At 33.8% G+C, this 19351-nt stretch overlaps 3 protein-coding genes across 3 annotated transcripts; 2 read left to right on the top strand and 1 right to left on the bottom strand.

The window, feature by feature from the left end:
* Positions 1–4248: 4248 nt before the first annotated feature.
* On the bottom strand, positions 4249–5022 carry LOC122533875. The gene has a single exon (XM_043663990.1). The coding sequence runs from the start codon at positions 5020–5022 to the stop codon at positions 4249–4251; it is 774 nt and encodes a 257-aa protein (XP_043519925.1).
* Positions 5023–6228: 1206 nt separating this feature from the next.
* Positions 6229–11581, top strand: LOC122533874. Its single transcript, XM_043663989.1, has 3 exons — positions 6229–6564; positions 7732–7995; positions 11504–11581. The coding sequence occupies exons 1-3, from the start codon at positions 6229–6231 to the stop codon at positions 11579–11581; spliced, it is 678 nt and encodes a 225-aa protein (XP_043519924.1).
* Positions 11582–16025: 4444 nt separating this feature from the next.
* On the top strand, positions 16026–17786 carry LOC122533860 (putative mediator of RNA polymerase II transcription subunit 29). The gene is made up of 3 exons (XM_043663966.1): positions 16026–16190; positions 16271–16561; positions 17513–17786. The coding sequence occupies exons 1-3, from the start codon at positions 16111–16113 to the stop codon at positions 17784–17786; spliced, it is 645 nt and encodes a 214-aa protein (XP_043519901.1). The 5' UTR covers positions 16026–16110.
* The last annotated feature ends 1565 nt before the right edge of the window (positions 17787–19351 follow it).

Below are 19351 nucleotides of genomic sequence, written 5' to 3'. Positions count from 1 at the left end.
CATTCGAACGTCCAAACTTTCGAATTCTCTTCTTTATTCTCCACTGGACGTCGAGTAATTAGCGATCTTCTGTTTCGAGTGAAATTCAAATTCGACGTTGAATGGCCAAGAGGAACGAGTTGGATGGATTTTACGCGTATTTTGTTTCTTTGTCAACAGTAGGTTGTATTTGTATAGCTTTCTTTCACCCTCACACTGCGAATGGATTAATTTATTCATAAATATAATAATCTATTGTGATACTGATGTAAGGTTGAGCACAATCGAGCATTAACATGCTTGTAACGTTGATGATTTATATAAAAATTTGGCCTGTAAATGGTTCGGTTATTAAACGTATTAAGTATTAAAAATATCAAAAATATGGAGCATAAAAAAAGTCACCATTTTCTCGACAATTAAATTCAAAATGGCGACACGAAAATCTAGCTAGAGGAACAGAGAAATCCTATTCACGTTATAGGGTGAATGGTAGAGAAGGGCTGGTACAGGGGAAAACGAGGGTTGCGCCCTTTTGCTGTCCGGAAAGGTCGGTTACAGCGTGCAAGGCTACGTCTGTCCTTCTTCCGTTTTTTTGCCACCGCTTTCGTTGCAATACGTTCTTACGCGATAGTTTGTGGCCGCATGCATAAACGTTTCGGTTGATTCCGGGGTAGAAAGATGCGAGGGGTGGTCAGCCATGTTGCGGCGATGAAAAAAAGACGGATTCAATTAGCTCTCCCTTCGAGAAGATCACTGTTGCTATTATTAGATTACGTCGACAACAAGAGCGTCGATCATTTAGTGAATTATGTGGTGCAGAAAATTCTAAATGATATGATATTTTAGAAATCGTGTACGAATGTTAAAGAGCAACTGAAGTATCGCAATTTGAATCCCTGCTGTGAATTGTAGGATTAAAGGCATTCTTTTCTAGTAGAATTCTTTCCTTTAATGGCTGTTCTAACGAATGCTCTATTATGTGAAAACAAAAGAATTATCTTTCCAACGACCACTGTTTCCTTCGATTGTATTGTTAGATGTGGATTTTTAAAGTTGTCAACGAGAAAAGTCAGTTTCGACATAAATGATAAATACTTCTTGTATCTAATGAAGTTGCTGCAAGATTGTCCACAATGAATTTTAATTACAGTCTTCTGAGGACATTATGACACATAGAAATGTAATATTGTTTTTTTATCATTATTCTATAATATTTATTTAATATTCATGTAGTATATATTTGAAGAAAATATATAGCGTTAAAACAATATTGCAAAAAAGGATGAAAATTTCTAGTTTCCGTTTACTTGTTTAAGCATTGTCTATCGTACCGTCCAAAAATTTTTATTCGTCTGATTTATCACGATAAATTTCACTTTACATCGATTTGCAGAATGTACTGCAACTTTGTCAAATTCGAAGATATAAAATTTAAAAAAACACGGATAGAATCTAACGGAATTTTATTCAAATCCTACTTCTTCTTCTGCAGCAGTTTATTTCCAAACTCTTCCTTAATGCACCTAATTCTATTAAAAAACGAAAGTGAATTAGAATTTAAAGCAATCAATAAACGTAGTACCGTGTCATATCGACGCGATACTTCTGATTCTCGTGTGACTGGAAAAACCCAGCTAGTTTAGGATCATGTCCTTAAATTTGAACACGAGGAATTTTCGGTAGCGTGCCGAGTAGCAGCAACCCTACTGAGACGTTTATTCGAGCTCGTCAACACCCTCCTGCCGATTCGTTGATACATGAATCCTCCTGACTTCTCTGCTAAGATGCAATTCATCCCGTGTTTCTTTCATCTTCGGCTCTCGTTATCCTTCGCAAATCTGTCCCACGACCGAGTTTCTTCATTTTTGGACATGTGGATTTATTTAATCAATGATTTTCTCACTATCTATGTTCACTTTTACTTATATATTTCATGATCTTGTAGTATTTTCTTTGGTTGATCTGAGGCTGGAAGACATTGAGCTTAGGGAGGCTGACTTAGGGATGCGGCTGAGCTTGATTTTGTGTGGTTGAATGGTCGCTTAAACATGACCCGGATTAGGGGGATCCTCGGTTTCCTTAATCTTGGATTACGATAGCTCTTTCGATTGTAACGTCGAGATTTAGGAAGGCGTGTCCTCGAAAGCAAAGCGAATTCGTCGTACGCGTGTCTGAAATTTGAGGTTTCCTTTTTTTAGTTTTGGTACTCTAAGTGCCATTTCCTATTTTTAAATATCATTATACGCGACTGATATTTGTAGCACAATTGGTAGCTACGATTGTCTATAATTAAAAATTGTAAGAAATTAATAATTTAATTATTATCCCGTTCGTAAGGATGTGAGAAGTATTCAATATTCAATCTATGCTTTATTTTTGATAACGAGGTTTTTTTTATTGTGTTTCAAAATGTAAGGACAAAATACTTCTTTTTGATGTCATCTGACAGAATAAAACGTGGAAACGGCTTGATCTTGATTTCTATTAGGTGCTATTACTCAACAACGTTCGAAACACTATTGAGAAGTTTGTATTCTTCACTCGACACCCCATGGACGAGGTACGATTATCGAGAGAAGGCTAAAGGAACAGGAAGCACACCTGGTGCGAAGACCATTGATTCCATTTCAACGACTCGCGAGTAATAGTGACATTTCACATGCAATTCCTTTGAGACCTTCGAAAACTAATTGTTGCAATAAAGTTTACTTTTCTGCAAATTTTCGGATTATCAAAACATTTCTGTAGGTAGCCTGTATTTCTTTGAAATATTTTCTAAACGAATACTCCTTTTTATCTCAAAGAACTGTTGCACAGTTTAGTTCCCTTTGTCTTCTATTTAAAATATTCTTCTAACTTTCAATTTTTTCGAGACAAAATATATTATAATATATATATAAAAACATATTACAAATACATAAACATATACATAACATATGATATACGTAACATATACGTAATATATACATAAACAAATATATTATAATATAATATATAAAAACAAATATAATATATATATAAACAGAACACTTCCTAATATCTCATATCCTTTTCGTTCATGTACCAAAATTAATAATTATTTACAAACTTTTTTCATTCTCCTGGCTTCTTTAACGTGTTTCGAATTAGTCAATAACAATCCACAATCCACGTAATAAAATAAATACGTAATATGTATATATATATATTTATTTATTTAAGTAAATATATATTTTAATAAATAATATATTATTTTTATAAATAGTTTATAATTTTTTTTTACTTCCTGGTAAAATCATCGATTCTCAAATTTTCTCGTTACCGCAATTGCTGCAAATGCAGTTCAATAATTGTACGATTTTCTGTGTCGTTACACAAATATCGCGTCGTCGCTTGCAACTTGCCACCGGGTGGTCAATGTTTGCCCGCGTCATTGTTGCGTCTTTGACACTCGAGGATGCATTCCTCTTTTCGTTTAAGAAACCGTTTAGCCCCCTAATAGACGTCGATGCCTTCACGTTTTGCGCCTTCAGGTGGCCATCGGCGAGTGTCCTCTTGCTCGACGGGACGCACGGCTCCTAGGGCGCGTTGACTTCGTTGATATATGGATCGCATAGATCGCGTCACGATCGATATCGAAACGTTTGATTGGCCGTTTTCAAAGAGGAACGTTGGAACGATCTGTAATAAATTCTATATATAAATCACTATACTTTGAGTATATATTCAATTATATTAAATTGTGTCAATATAATATGTATGTATTATCAGTTAATATGTATGATAAGTTGTTATATCAAATAATAAATCATTATAATTTGAGTCATTGTAAAATTGATTGATATTTGATTGAGTTAAAATAAATAGATTTATACAATTATGCTTCTATTTAAACAGAAATCAATATTAATTTTGTCGAAAACAATCTGCTATCTTTTAATTAATCAATTATAAAAGAAGGAAATCTGAAGTCCGTCATGGTAATATTGAAACATACTTGAATGTATCATCGTTTCGATGTTCTATTTTATAATATAAATAAAATAATAACAGTCGGAGGAGAGGCTTCCTCAAACCTGTTTAAGAGCTAGTTTCTTCAACTTCAACTTAAACATTAACACAACAGTCGAATCACACAGTATATGTACAGCCTGTTGTTGTTAATTTAAAGTGAACGAAAAAAATTCCCTCTAAACACCATTCGTTTTTCATTTATTCATTATTTTCTCTTGCTAACAATTAATTGTAAATCATCGAACGATCGAATGCGTGAAGTTTGAGATTGGTTCACTTCTTCCTCTTTCTCTTCTTTCTCGTTCTTCCCACCTGCACCTCGTCTGTCTCGGTCGTCGAAGGTTCCTTCACCGTCGAAAGTTTACTCCACTCCGTCTCGTACTCCGTTCTCTTCTTCGTCGACCAAGGCCTCGGCGTCTTGAACTCCAAGTCGATGTCGAACCTCTTGTCACCGTTGTTGCTCTTCCTCTTCACCCTCAATACGAATACATTCGGATTCTCCGCTTCGACGGTCGTTCGCTCTTCCGGGCAAACGTTCTTCTCGTTCACATCTCTCTCGTTGGGCTGCATCCCCGTTTGCGGATACAGAGTGACAGTTCTTGTTCCCGGAACTGGCGGTTGATCGATTTCATCGTCGTGGCTCGGAACAGGCTGAGGATCATCGACACAATCACACGGTGGATCGTATTTCGGCTTCACCTCCTCTTTCTGGCTTCTGATCACCAGCCTGTTGTCGTTTATAGCGACCTCCATCTCGTTGTACGGCAAGCCCTTCTCCGCAATCTCCGAACGAAGCTTACGCGGCCTTTCGAACTCATTCGAGTCGAGGGCTCTCGTAGGACAACATGGCGGAGGCTGTTCAACCTTTGGCCGAGAGACAGTTGGTTTCAGGGCACGTTTGTTGCAACAGGCGCTCTTTGGACAATCTCCGGGACTCGCTGGCCGTTCTTCCAGAACTCTGACGGTGCTTCTTCCAGACGGGCAGGGTTTGCAACAGGGTTTCTTCTCTGTCGGAGGGCAGCCACACTTGTACGTCGCCACCATCATTTTTTGTACAAGTTTTATTACAATTTACTGTTATAAGTATATGGAAAATGTAGTATATTTGCTATTATAAGTATATGGAGAAAGTAAAACAGGAAGAAGAAGAAGAAGAAGAAGAAGGAGAAACAGAATTGATGATGATCACATGGTGGTTGGATTAGAACGGTGACATGACGGATCGGTTGGTTGATTATATATGTATGAATGTGCCTGATTTTTCTCAATCACTTGAAACTGACACGATGAAAGTCGACTTTCAAGTTCCATTTTAAACCCATAAGTGGAAATGACGAGTCTCGCCCACTGCATATTTGAATGTTTAAAAACCATATAAATTTCTTCATATGAATTTATATATTCATATAAATTTCATAGATACGAAGTGAGATCACTTGGCAATGTAAGCGAAATAAGGTGGCTTTACATTCTCGAGTGCTACGAGAACTATTACACACTTCAAGAATATTAATTACAGACAATTATCATAAAAAGTAATATTAAAAAGAAAATTAAATATTCTGTTAATTTTGTTCGTTATAATTTCCATTGCATCAAGAAATTAATTTTTCTTTCTTAATTTCGTTATTAGTTAAAGAGGATACCTTTCAATTTTTATTTATCATTACCACTACTTTATAAATTTGTTTTGCCACAAATGAAATAGTGTCCACATTTGTATAAATATATCAAATAAAAACTGAAGTATTTTAGTTTTATTTTTTGGTAACACTTCGTTGCGCTAAATTACATTGTCTGCACACGCACGTTCCTTTGAAAATAACTCGCAAGGCAAGAATTTAAGTTAATATCTCCAATACTTGACTTGAACTTGTCGCGACAAGAATCGACCTTCAAGTTTCAAGCTTCAATCCATCGCAACTCGCTAACCTCTTTCAACTTTAAAAACACCTCGAACAATTATATCTAAATTCCAAATTCCACGACTGTCAAATAACTATGACTTACAATTCATCGTCAAGTTTGGTAAATCATTCTTTTCGGCCATTTATTTAAAATCCGCGATGTACGCATCATAATGTGCCTGGTTCCTTCGAGGACAATCACATCCAATTCTTGAACAACAATTACATCTAAATTCCAAGTTACACGCGTGTACAAATGACTATGATTTGAGATCAATCGTCGAATTGTTTTGGTCGTTTACTATTTCGTTTATTTGAATTTGCTCAAAGAGAAAGAGAGAAAGAGATGTATGCCTGTCCACCTATGCCACCCGCACCCTGTCCACTAGAATGTCCACCCTCGAAACCGAAAGACGATTGCCCTACGAAGTATTATCGTGAAATCGGCACTGCCGCGATCGGGAATCACTTGGTCATTCGCATGGAGAGGAAGAAAGGGAAGTCGAAAAAGTTGAAAGACTGGGATCCACCGTGCGATTGCGACGTGGTGGAGATACAGCGGCCGACGCGCACCCAGGGGCCGAAAATATTGAAGGGACCTGACAACAATCGGATTCTGTTTCACGTTGAACCGAGGAAGAGGGACGATGAGGACTCTATGCCCCAAGCCATTTCTTACGAGGTGTGAAAGTTTTGATGTTAACTAAGCAGAGAGACGTTGTAAACGAAAAAGTTAATGTAAAATGTGAAATATTTAACATTAACATTTATATTTTATTATATTATGTATGTATCAATTTATATTATATTATATTATATTACATTATAATTATATTATGTTATATAATATTTATATTATATTATATTATATTACATTATAATTATATTATATTATATAATATTTATATTATATTATATTATATTACATTATAATTATATTATATTATATAATATTTATATTATATTATATATAATATAATAATTGTATTAATTTATATTTATATTATATTTATATTATATGTAATATAATATTTGTATTAATTTATATTTACATTACATTATATATAATATAATATTTGTACTAATTTATATTTATATTTACATTAACTTTATATTCATATTAACTATCATATTTATACCTATATGATATAAAATATAAATATAAAGTTCAACACATTCTTGAGTGGAAAGACAAATTGTTGGCTTGTAATTAGTCTTTGGACGTTTATTTAAATTCATATTTTCATGAAGACAATTAAAGAAGCAGAGATTTGTTTCAAGAAAGCTTATTGGTATTATATTTTGGTTGTCTCGTGGAACATTGTATTTTTAATGTGTTCTGTGCAATTTTGTATTTTTAAAATCTTCGTAAGTGTACGAACATCAGTGGACTAAGTTATAATATCTCGTAAAAAAATAAATCAACAAAATGCTAATGGTAATTCTTTTCTGAGGAGAGTTAATGTAGAAAAAAAGAGATAAATTATTATCGATCCTTCGTTCCTTATGTTAATTTGACACATTTTTCATGGTAAGATGTTGTGCTATTTTGCAGTACAGGTGCAGGTATAAACGTTTTTAACGTATAATATATAATTTCGATATTTTTGATAACCAAATATTTGCCAGAGTTGTAAAAGACAGTGATTACTATACTGCAATTATATTTTTTTTATAATTTTAAATACAGTTATAATAGATGAAAATCTGAAACAAATGATTGTAACGTCAGACGAAACTCATAGTAATAAAATAATAAGTAAGGTATAATAAATAAAGTATAATACAAGTAGAATAAATCGAGGAATGGAAAGAAATATGTGTACAGTGAACGTGAATGCATACGTAGGTCGGTCAATGCAGAGGTGGTCCAAATACGAACGATCAGTGCAGAACATTCACGATTTACCCTGTTGTTAATGGCACCGACGCCCAGGAAGTGCACACGGATCGCGTCACCGAGGGAAACGATAATGTGTTCATGTTAAAAGTGAAGAGGAAGAGCGAGTTCCCCGAACAACCGAGACAAAACGTGGAAGTGGAATTGAGAATGCCTAAAGTACCGACGCCGTCTCCAGAGCAACCGGAAGTAGAACCACCACCCCCTCGAAAGGTTGACTTTACGTGGGAGAAAGATTGTATCCAAGAGAAGGAAATATCAAAAAAAGAAGCAAAAAGAGAGAAAAACAAGCGAAACAAATAATTTAGTATGTTTGCATCTTGAAGGGAATATTTAAAGTGCGTGGAAGAATAATTGAAAAAAAAGTTTTGCTGTTTGTGTAATAAAGTTTACTTAAAGGAGAAATGATAGTGTATTTATATACAATATACAGTAATATTCAGTAATAATGTTAATTAGAGCAGTTTGTTTATTGATATTTGATAATTCTAATGTATTAAGTATCACATTCAGAGAGATTCTAATCAAATTCCTTCTATACTAAATAACAAGCAAGAAATTAATAAAATTAAAGACTTGTCATTGAGAACGTACAAAATTTCTGTCTTAATCCTGCTCGCTTTTTCAACGAGTCTAATCTTTTCAGACATCCTTCCGTTTTGTAATACTTTATTTATAAAAGAACACAGATCGTAAAATCACGTTGAAAACTATGTATATCTTTTGTATTACAAGATCAAAGTTCCAATGTTATCACAAAAATCCCCAAATCCCTGTATCGTTGTAAAATTCTGAGAATTCCAACACCATTCACTTCCAACAAAATACAAAAGTTCGTTACCCCTCTGGGAAGCTTTTCAGAAAGTGGCAGAATACCAAATACCAAATTATGTCATTGACAATAGTCACAGATGAGAAAAGGAGTGAGAGGCAATTACGAAGATGGTCGCAATGTTGGTTGGAACGATGTGTTATATGTATATATATATATATATATATATATATGTATGTACATGTAAACTACAATGAGGTCTCAGGGGAGGCGTCGCGCCATCAATCGTCCTCATTGACGATTTTTCGTCCTCACCGACGAGCCACGACCCTGTTCGAGAAAGGAAAGCGTCGAGGACGATTCATCCGATCGTAACGAAGCAATTTTCCACGGATGATTCCGATGGTGGATGAACGAGGAACCAACGAGAAAGACACGCTGACTCGTGCACTTTTACGCATCGCGTAAAGGACGTACCTCTTCGGACCATTTTCGCGATTTTCATTGAAAGAACTTGGTATTTCATTCAGTTGCCATAATGGCGGTGTACCTGCGAATTGCGTGGTGATCCTTTAACTGTCGACGAGGCAATATTGAGATTTCTCCGAGGTTTTCTTTTTAGCTTTTCGATGGCAGCTCTGGAACAATGATGGCCACATTTTGCCAATTATTTTCTCGAAGCGAGCGCCATTAAATTATTTTAACGACGAAAACGTGTTTGTAAATAATAAACATAGGAAGGGCGTTAGGAAAAGACTTTTTTCTTTAAATTGTAAAAGAAAACCAATTAGAGGAGAGTAAATGAAAGTGAGGTATTTTTGAATAAAAGAAAACTCTAAGTAGAAAATTATTCTTTCAAATTGTAAAAGAAAATAAGTGAGAGAAGAGTAGAGTACTCAAATAAAAAAAAAAATCTTAAATAGAAAATTGCTCTTTCGTCAAATTGTAAATGAAAAATTAATCGATGAAGAGTAGAAGTAAAGTAAAAGTAAATAATAATAAATAACATTATTATTAGTAAATGATAACCAACAACGGTAAATAGTAAATAATAATAATAGTAAACAAAAATAAATGAAACAATTGAAAAAATAGTAGACGTAAATAATAATCGCGAAAGTTTTTAAAATAAAAGAAAATTCTGAGTAGAAAATTGTTCTCTCCTCAAATTGTAGAGGAGAACTAATCGGAGATGAGCAAAGAAAAAAAAAAGAAATTCTTTTCATAATAAAAAATTGCTCTTTCCTTAAATTGTAAAGAGAGAAAGAAATCAATCAGAGAACAGTAGGAGGGGTAAATAATAAAATCATTGTTGGGTGTTCATAATCGTGATTGTCGCGGAGTGTCGTAAAAGTGTCTCTCTCTCTCTCTCTCTCTCTCTCTCTCTGTGTGGTCGACTGGTTCTGACAAAAGTTCTGGCCAATAAATTAGGCGGACAACCAGAAGGACGTGCAGTCGTGATGTACGAAAAATAGCGTGACACGCATGATCGCGGTGGTAGGTGGAAAGGCCAGACGTCTTTTCCAGCGTGGATCGTTGGTAAAGAAAAGTCTGCGGTCGCCGATGAATGGGACGACAAGTGACCAAGATATTATACGCGGGACGAATCTCTTCAGCTTCAGATAGAAAAGAGTCTCTCTTGTCGAGGGGAGGGGAGGATGGTTCACGGTGAAAGGAACAGTCATTCGAGAAATCTCAACACACACGAACTGAATGAAATTTTCGCACGGTTTTTACTACGGTGAGTTTAAGAGTCTTTTGGGAGACGTGCATTGATCGTTACCGATATCATATTGTGTTACGCGATCGTTCGATTATATTGAGAAGAATTATAATGTAATTCTCGAGAGGATTTGACGAATTTATTAAGTAGAGATTTGGCTGGAGGTAAATTTTTATACGAAAGATTCTGTGTTCTTCCAAATGTGTTAATTTAGAATAATATGAGAAGAGATAGATTTTTATTAGAAATAGATATTTATGCTATAACAGTTGTTATAATATATTTTTTATGATATTTATAATTTATATATTTTTATATTCATTCGATTAACAAAAATATAAAAAATTCCAAAATTCACTGGTTCCAATTTCTAATGGCTCGTGCTGATTGTCCAGCGAAATCCTCAATGATCAAGTATCAGTGTTCACACGCTCAAGTCTCTCAATCCTCCAATTCACAAAAATACAAAGCAAAAGTTAAGAAAATGAAAATTCCAAAATTCACGAATTCGTTTCTCTTGTGTCTACTGATTTACGCGAGTTGAACACGTTGCTTGAAGCTTTAGCTCCAAAGTCTCTTTGTACCGTTGAACCAACACTCCAACTTTCATTCGTTCAGTTACGCCCGTAATCCTCGGAGGCACCTTCGATCGTTTCATTTTTCATCGAACGTATCCCTCCCTCCCAACGATATCCACCATGTTACGCTGAAATATCGTCTTCATTCTAGCGTCTCCAATTGTCCGCCGGTGCTCGTGTTTTTTTTTTTCTTCCTCTTAATTCCTTGACACCAGAAACGGGGCATTTGTGGGCGGGTGGCTATTCCCGACGTCTGGAAAAAGAGTGAATGGAGCGAGCGGAATCCGAAGGCCCATTCAGACGAGTGGCACCTGACTTCTTCGATCGTGAGAATCGGTTCGGAGATTTTTCGGGATCGATTTGACGTCACGATGGAGAAAAAAGAAAAAAAAAAAAAAAAAAACGAGGGAAACCAGGAGGTATCCGTGGCTCCTTTGAGTCGTCGAGTGGAAAAATGGTTGTACAAGATAGATCGTGAAAGAAAGAGAGAGAGAGAGAAGGAGAGTAATTTGGTAGAAGAGATTCTTCACGGTGGTCGAAGACTTCTCTATCAAAATCTTTTGTCGTCTTTATCAAGGAACTTTTATTCAATTTATTATTATCGTTCGAACTTTAAATTTCTGTGGAAATTTTCCATATTGTTTGTAGTTATTATTAAGGGAGGATTTCTTGGGAATGAAACGTCACACAATATTCGAAGGTTTCGTGGATTTTACCAAATCTTGACCGAGATGTTGTAATTTTTATAGAAAATATGTATCATTGTAGATCTAAATATTGGACGAGAACGATTCAGGTTTTTAAGGTAGTGAATTTGATAATAAGTTCACAGGTTTTTTTAAATTGTAGAAGAATATATACTTGTTAAGTACGTAATGTATAACATATGTTTATATTATATTATATATTATATGTAACATCAGTATAATATTAATTAATTATAGTATTAATATTATATGTAATATCAATATAATATTACAAATATAATAAATATGCATGTACTATAAGTACATAATACATTTAATAAGTACATAAATAAGTACATAATACATTTATTGAAAGTTTACGATCAGCACGAAATCTTTTAGAGAACAAGTTTCAAGGACCAATCAAAAGCTGGACCCTCATTAACTTTTACTGTTAAATAAATAGTTAACTGTCATAAATTACTTACGAGTCACCAGCAAAGTATTATACCAAACTTTGAAACTTGACACTGAACGATCATCGTCGTTCACAAAGCAAGGATGCGACAGGACTGTGCAAATAGGTACAACCGAGAGGATTATTGGTAATTATATACTAAACGTCAACTCTTAGCCGGTTTCCGGTGAAAAGTCATTCGCTATGAAAAATGGATCAATGGCCAAATATTAAAACGGTCACGCCCAGAAAAGGGGCGCGATCGGCACCTGTCGTAAAGAAAATCCTCACGGGGATCTACCTGGCTCATGGCTAATTTTCTGAAAGCCATTTCAAGCTTCTGAAAGCTAAAAGTTATAAAGGCAAGGCAATAGTAAAGTAGAAAACTCTTCGAGTTAGGGAATTACCTAATTAGTATTTACTGTATGCCTGGAAGTATATTTCTATTAAAATTTTATTACGCTTGGAAGAATATTCTATTAAAATTTTATTATAAAGAAAAGAAGGAAATTGTCATCTTAAAAAATTGCGAGTAACGAGTTATACTGTTGCAATTCACGTGGAGAAAATACTCACGGAAATACTCACGAAGAAAATAGAGTTTAAACGCAGTTTCGAAGAATACTATTCCAACTATCACTTCAAGTAATAAATAAATAAATAAATAACAACAAATAAATAAATAATAATAAATAAATTTCCATTTATACGAAATTTCTGAAAAGAAATTTCAATTAATCCTTCGCGAATTACTCACTTTCGTAATTCACGTGAAACAAACGGAATCAAAAAATACTGATTAAGAAAATAAAGACTTGATATTGAAATAGGTTTTTATCTCAGAAAGTTTCGAAGAATAACTTTCTTCCAATAACTATTCTATCTAATAAATTTCTATTTCCATTAAAAAAAAAAAAAAAAAAGAATTACGATTCCAAAAAAGATCTCGAATAAAAATTTCAAATGGTAAAGACATTTCTATAAGAAAAAAAAAAAAAGAAAGAAAAAATGAGACAGAAATCTGTAAAAGAGTGAAAAATAACAGGGAGGAGGGTTCATAATCGCGATTGTCGTGCGAGTTCATAAAAATGTCGTTCTCTCTGTGTGGTCTACTAGTCTAACAAAGGCCCTCGATAAATTAGACGAGCCACGAAAAAAAGACGATGCGCCCGATTTATACGAGAAATAGCGTGACACGTATGAACACATGGTGGTAGGTGGAAAAGTATACGTCTCCCCAAGAGGGAATCGGTCGCAAAAGAAAGATTCTGCGGTCACCGAGATGAATAGAACAAGTGACCAAGACATTATATTTCGTAGGGCGAAATCGTTTCTGAAGATAGAAAAGAGTCTTCTATCGTCGTGGAAAACAGCGTTCGGCATCAAGCATTGGTAATATTTCACGAGGAGATGTTATAATCGAGGATTTTCGCACGATCGGTCGTGCAGAAAAAATGGCGATAAGTCTCTAAGGTATTAAGTAATACATAATTGATGGGAATTGAAACAAGAAACATTACAATTGTTCAAGAATCCAGCAGCGTATGTTAGATTCGTAAGGACAATTTTGGCGACATTACAAAAAAAAAGTAAAGTAAAGTTGACTATTGAGTGTTGATTTTTAAATACGAAATTGTTTAAATCGTGCAGACAAAATGGCAGTAAGTACCTCAGGCATTATTAAGGCATTATTAAAAAATATTTCTCAGGTATTGTTGAGAAATAAAAATCATTAAAAAATAATAGAGAGAATTGAAACGAGAAAAATTTCAAGTTAAGAATTCAACAGTGTATGTCAGATTCGTAAGAATAATTTTCACGCGATATTGCGAGAAAGTAAATGTTGACTATTCGTGTTGAATTTTAAATGTCGAATTGATTAAGTGAAGAGTTGCGTACACGTTAACATAATTAGTAATAGATATATAACATGTATAACTACATACGTTGTGTGTCGTGTTGTAATTGTCTAAATATTCAAAATTCACTTCCCAAGACATTACATTCTCTTCTGACCTTCTAATTTCTTAAATAAATCAATTGCAGCATCGTGAAAGCAAAGGCAATTGCACGTATATCACGTATCAATTAGATATCATTATAAAATCGCTTGTAGATGCATTGAATGAAAGATTTAGTTTGATCAATTCTTTTTCCGATTCATTGCAATTAAAATTAATATAACAAACTGTTAATTCTATTAATAATTTCTGGTACTAAAAATTACTAATTTCATGTTTATCCAAAAATATTCTATACATATATACTAATTATATACTATAATATTGTATACTTGTATATAATAAAGTATATTATATATATACTTTATATATTTATATACTATAATATTCTTATATTATAATCTTATATACTATAATATTCTTATACTATAATCTTACATAATATAATTATATACTATAATTTTATATACTTATATATTATAATATTCTTATACTATAATTTTATATACTTATATATTATAATATTCTTATACTATAATATTCTATACTTATATACTGTATACTTGAATCATTGTAATTTGATAATTTGAATAATAATAATAATAATAATCACATTATCAGATAACAGGAATAACAATATTAACGTTGACGAAAATATTCGTACGTTATTGAAGAATCTGAAATCTGATTTGACTGTTCCAGTATCGATTGAAAACTCTTTCAACAGTAAAATTCCCATGTTTGTGTCTGCCCGCCGCACACGGGGCATCGATCCTCCGTTTCATTCGAGAATAAATAAATAAATAAATAAATAGCGAAAATCTATCCGGCATAATAGGCATAATAGATAAATAAATCGACGCATGGCAGGTAGTGTGGAAAAGGTGCGATATCTCCTCGGGTGGTCCGCGTCTATTTCACTCGGGACCGCAACGAAAAATCACCGACACGTCCAGTGAAACGTAATATCATCATCATATGTATGTATATATATATATATATCTGGTGGCACAGATGCGTCGCCACGGGGATACGTGCGTTTTCGTTTTTATATTGCGGTTACCGCGGCCATTGTTGCTTGGCCTCGACGAAAGAAATGGCTGGAGAACCCCCACAGAGAGGAGGTCTCGCGTCACCGCGGGGTTGGATCACTCGTTTGCTACCCCTGTCGACAGCTACCGTAATCTGTACACGCTTCCTGCGTAGATTTCTCACTTGGCCCTTCGTCTCTCTTGCCACCCCTCTTCCGGGATCATTACCTGCGTGATACAGAGTCCAACGTGAACGAGGATCTGGGACAAATTGAGCCGCTTCTTTTGGAACGAGTTCGACGAGGTTCGTTAGGGAGATGGCTGGCTGTTCTGGGGTGAATTTTAGCGTTATTATCAAGGGCGAGACATTTGGAAGATCTCGGTCAACTTTCTCTCAAACGAGCGTCTCTCTTTTGAGAGAGAATCAAAATCATCAACTTCATCTTTTGTTAGTCTGTTGGCTTCGTTACGTAAGAGGCAAGATTAATGTTTGATAAAAAAAAAAGAAAAAAAGAAAAGAACGAACGATTCGTAAATTCCTATGTTTTGTTATTAATACTTTCATTATTGTCGTTTCTTTCTTTTTCATTAATTTTGTAGTTTGTTAAGGAAATGGCTTTAAATTCAATTGAAATTCAAACGTGATTTTCTCATAATGTTTAAAATTCGTAAAAAGAGGATTTTTAAGAATATATAATAGAAAGATTACGGATTTATTTTAGTAGGAAGCGAATTTTTGGCCCACCCTATATAAAATTGATCAGTAAAACTTCTGTTTCAGTTATTAAAACATCCTTAATTTGGAGTCTTTTGGAAAAATGATATTTACATTTTTTTTTTCTTTTAACAATTTAAATGTGTATTTATTTGTATTTATTTAAAAATTCAATACAACATGGAATTTCTATGCCCACCCAATTTTTACACCCAAATAATAATCTAAGAATTCCACACGATCGCATTCGAGTCAATCGTTCGTCATCTATTTCCGAAGCAGACACAGCTGCAACGTCAGCGCAGTATCAATTGACAGACGTCTCGAAATTCACGATTCGTCTCAACACGTCATCATCATCGCCATTGTCAAAAATTCTCGAATTCGAGTCTGATCATCCCTATCATGTTGGAACCACTGATCGTACTGACAGTATTGAACTGTTTCTTCATGTTCAGCTCCACGGTGACAACCTGTGCATTGTGGTAATCGAAATTTTCACCATGCGTTCTCACTATCTCCGTTTTCACTATCTATCTCCTCGTACATCCTTCGTATTCGACAGGTGGCAGTATCGAACTCATCGTTGCTGCTTCAAGAAAGATCCTCTGAGTGCTAAATACAATTTGTCCAAGTCGAAGAACAACAACAACAACAACAACAACAACAATAACTCGTCGAAAAAGACCGTACACTTAAAACACGATAACGGTGCGAATCTTGTCACTCGTAGTAAATCGAATTCGACGGTGAACCGAGAGAGCAAGAGCAGGAGGAGTTCGAAACAGAAATCGAAATCGAATGCGAGACATCAGTCGAGGAGCAAGACACCCAGCGACGAACGACTGCCGTCCATGTAAAGAACTTCTCTTGGAATTTTATGTTTTGTTTTCGATCAGTTTGAAATTTTTTTCTCTTCTCTGAAAGTCTGTTTGAATTCTTTAGAAATTCAGTGCGAATTTGTGCTTTCAACATATTTAGAGAAGGGATGACAATTGTTTGAAGAGGAAGAAGATTGAAGAATTTTTATAAAATTTATTTTGTACATGATCTGACTAATTTTCTAATTTTGGTAAAGTTTGGTAGATTTGAAGAAAATTCTCCAACCCGGTTGAAAATATTTCTGATGCTCTTCGACCTAAATAACTAAAAAAAGTATTTAAAAGATAAATAATAATACTATTATATCTTAAATAATTTATATTATTTAAAAAAATTATATTTATATTATTTATATTTTAAAATATTTTAAAATTATATTTATATTTTTTTATTTTATATTATTCAAAATATACATTATTATTTATCTGTAGATACTTCTAGGTCGTTATTTATATTTTAAAATATTTTGAAATTATATTTGTATTTTTTATTTTATATTATTTAAAATATGATACATTATTATTTATCTGTAGATACTCTTAGTTAGGTCGTTATTTATATTTTAAAATATTTTAAAATTATATTTATATTTTTTTATTTTATATTATTTAAAATATGGTACATTATTATTTATCTGTAGCTACTTTTAGTTAGGTTGTTATTTATATTTTAAAATATTTTAAAATTATATTTATATTTTTTTATTTTATATTATTTAAAATATGATACATTATTATTTATCTGTAGATACTTTTAGTTAGGTCGAAGGGCATCAGAAATATTTTTCACCAGATTGAAGAGTTTTCTTCAAATCTACCAAATTTTGCTAAAATTAGAAAATTCTCGCCATTTCTAAGATCATTATCGTCACATTTCGCAAACGACAAGAAAAGAAAGAAATGTACGATTGGTTCATACGTTTCAGAGACATGATGGAAAGTTGGGATCTCGAGAACAGAACGAGAATGTCAGAGGCGTCGCAGACTGCAAACGGAGACCCGAAATCGGCGATGGTGATGGAATACTCGACCATGCAGAAGATCGTCCAGATTATAGACAATGACACGGACCTTGCTGCGACGAAAATGGCCATGAGGGATCTTGGTGGTAGACGAAAAGCCGAGGAAAGGAAAGACTCCATGATCGAGTCGCAATTTGAGCCTCAACCTGTGTCTGACTACACACCAGGAGTGATGTAATCGAATTTTCAGAAATAAATTTAACAGATTTCTAACAAATGATCTTCAGTTTACATTTTATTTACAATTACGAGCGTATAATCTGCGTTCATAGTTTATCTCTATGTCATCCATTTGGAAAAAATATTTAGTTTCAACGAGTCTTCCAAGTTTTATATATGATACATGGTGGGCTAAAAATCACTTCCTATTAAAAATCCGCAATCTTTCTATCATATATTTTTTGAAATTTTTTTTTTACAGATTATTTCTTCTGAAATGAAAAAATTACGTCAGAACTTGGATTTAAAATTGGTTTCTTCTTATACTTTATTAAAAAGTATAGGTGAGAAGAAACTTTTGGCTCACTTTTTTTGGTACAACGTGAAAAATTGATCATTCCTCTTTGGATAAATTTGGTTTCAGTTTTGTAAATCGTCCGATGGATCCTCTGTTATTGACACTCGATATTTACAATTTTCTTCAATATTGTTCAAGGCAGTGTTCATTCGGCGAGACGTATGGCGAACGAGAATTTCCGTGGAGCTCAAACAACACTGAACAATTTGACAAATCTTTGTTCCCGAAATCTTCTTTTTTCTCGATTCTTTCCGATCGCGAAACTCGCTGGAATCCAGTTCTTTCAGGCTGACAAAAATTTGGAAAGTTATAACACGATGCTCGTTAACGTTCAATTTTAGAGAACTTAAGCGACAGTTTTGTTACCAGTTTGAAAACAGAGAGAACCAGATGCAGGCTATGCAAATGGTGTTACATACAGTGAGACAATCGAACATTTCGTCAGTCGTCTCGGTGGTTTCACTCGGTCCGTGACATTTTCGTCGAAATTTAAAGGTTCGCGAGACCTGCGACCGGGGAATCAATGAAACACGGCAAACTTCCGGCGCTCAGATAATCGTTTCTATCTCGAACTCGATGGTTTTCATATGTTCGAGGAATCTTTTTAAGAATTAAAGGAGTCATTCTAAATTTTCAAGATTATTTTTCTAATTGTAATGTTATTGAATAAAGTTTGAAGGAACAAATCAGAAAGAATTTTACCAATATTTAATTATTCTACATTCTCAAGAATGATCTTTCTTTTTTATTACAGTGAAGTTTTATAAATTTTTGAAATTAAAATATTTAGAAAATTCCAGCGGAATTATTTTTAATTAAGATTTTGTAAATTTTTGAGAATTTTAACGGTAAGATGTTCTATGGAACAAGTCAGAAAAGTTTAATTGTAGTATTTAATTATTCTAAATTCCCAAAAATGATTATTTTCCCTAGTAATTGTAGTACTGTTAAATAAAATTTTAAGAGTTTGAAGTATTTTGAAGAAAAGAGAAACTCTTACGAGACTCTTACAGAGTTCCAGAAAAATGTAAAAGTTCTTCAATTAGTTCTTTTAACCATTCAAGACACGAAAACCGATCACGCATCAATGGAATTCGTGTACTCTGAACTTTAAAAGAGAAAATTCAGAGTCTAATCTCTTGAGCCGTGTTGCTCCATCACGTTTTTCATTTACAATAGTGGGGAACAACGTGGGTCAGACTAGAGGAATGGCTCTTCTTCATACG

Source organism: Frieseomelitta varia, unplaced genomic scaffold (assembly GCF_011392965.1).
Source record: "Frieseomelitta varia isolate USP_RPSP 00005682 unplaced genomic scaffold, Fvar_1.2 scaffold_558, whole genome shotgun sequence".
NCBI classification, from domain to species: domain Eukaryota; kingdom Metazoa; phylum Arthropoda; class Insecta; order Hymenoptera; family Apidae; genus Frieseomelitta; species Frieseomelitta varia.
Note: the sequence above shows the minus strand (reverse complement) of the source record. Positions and strands in the feature narration are given on the sequence as shown.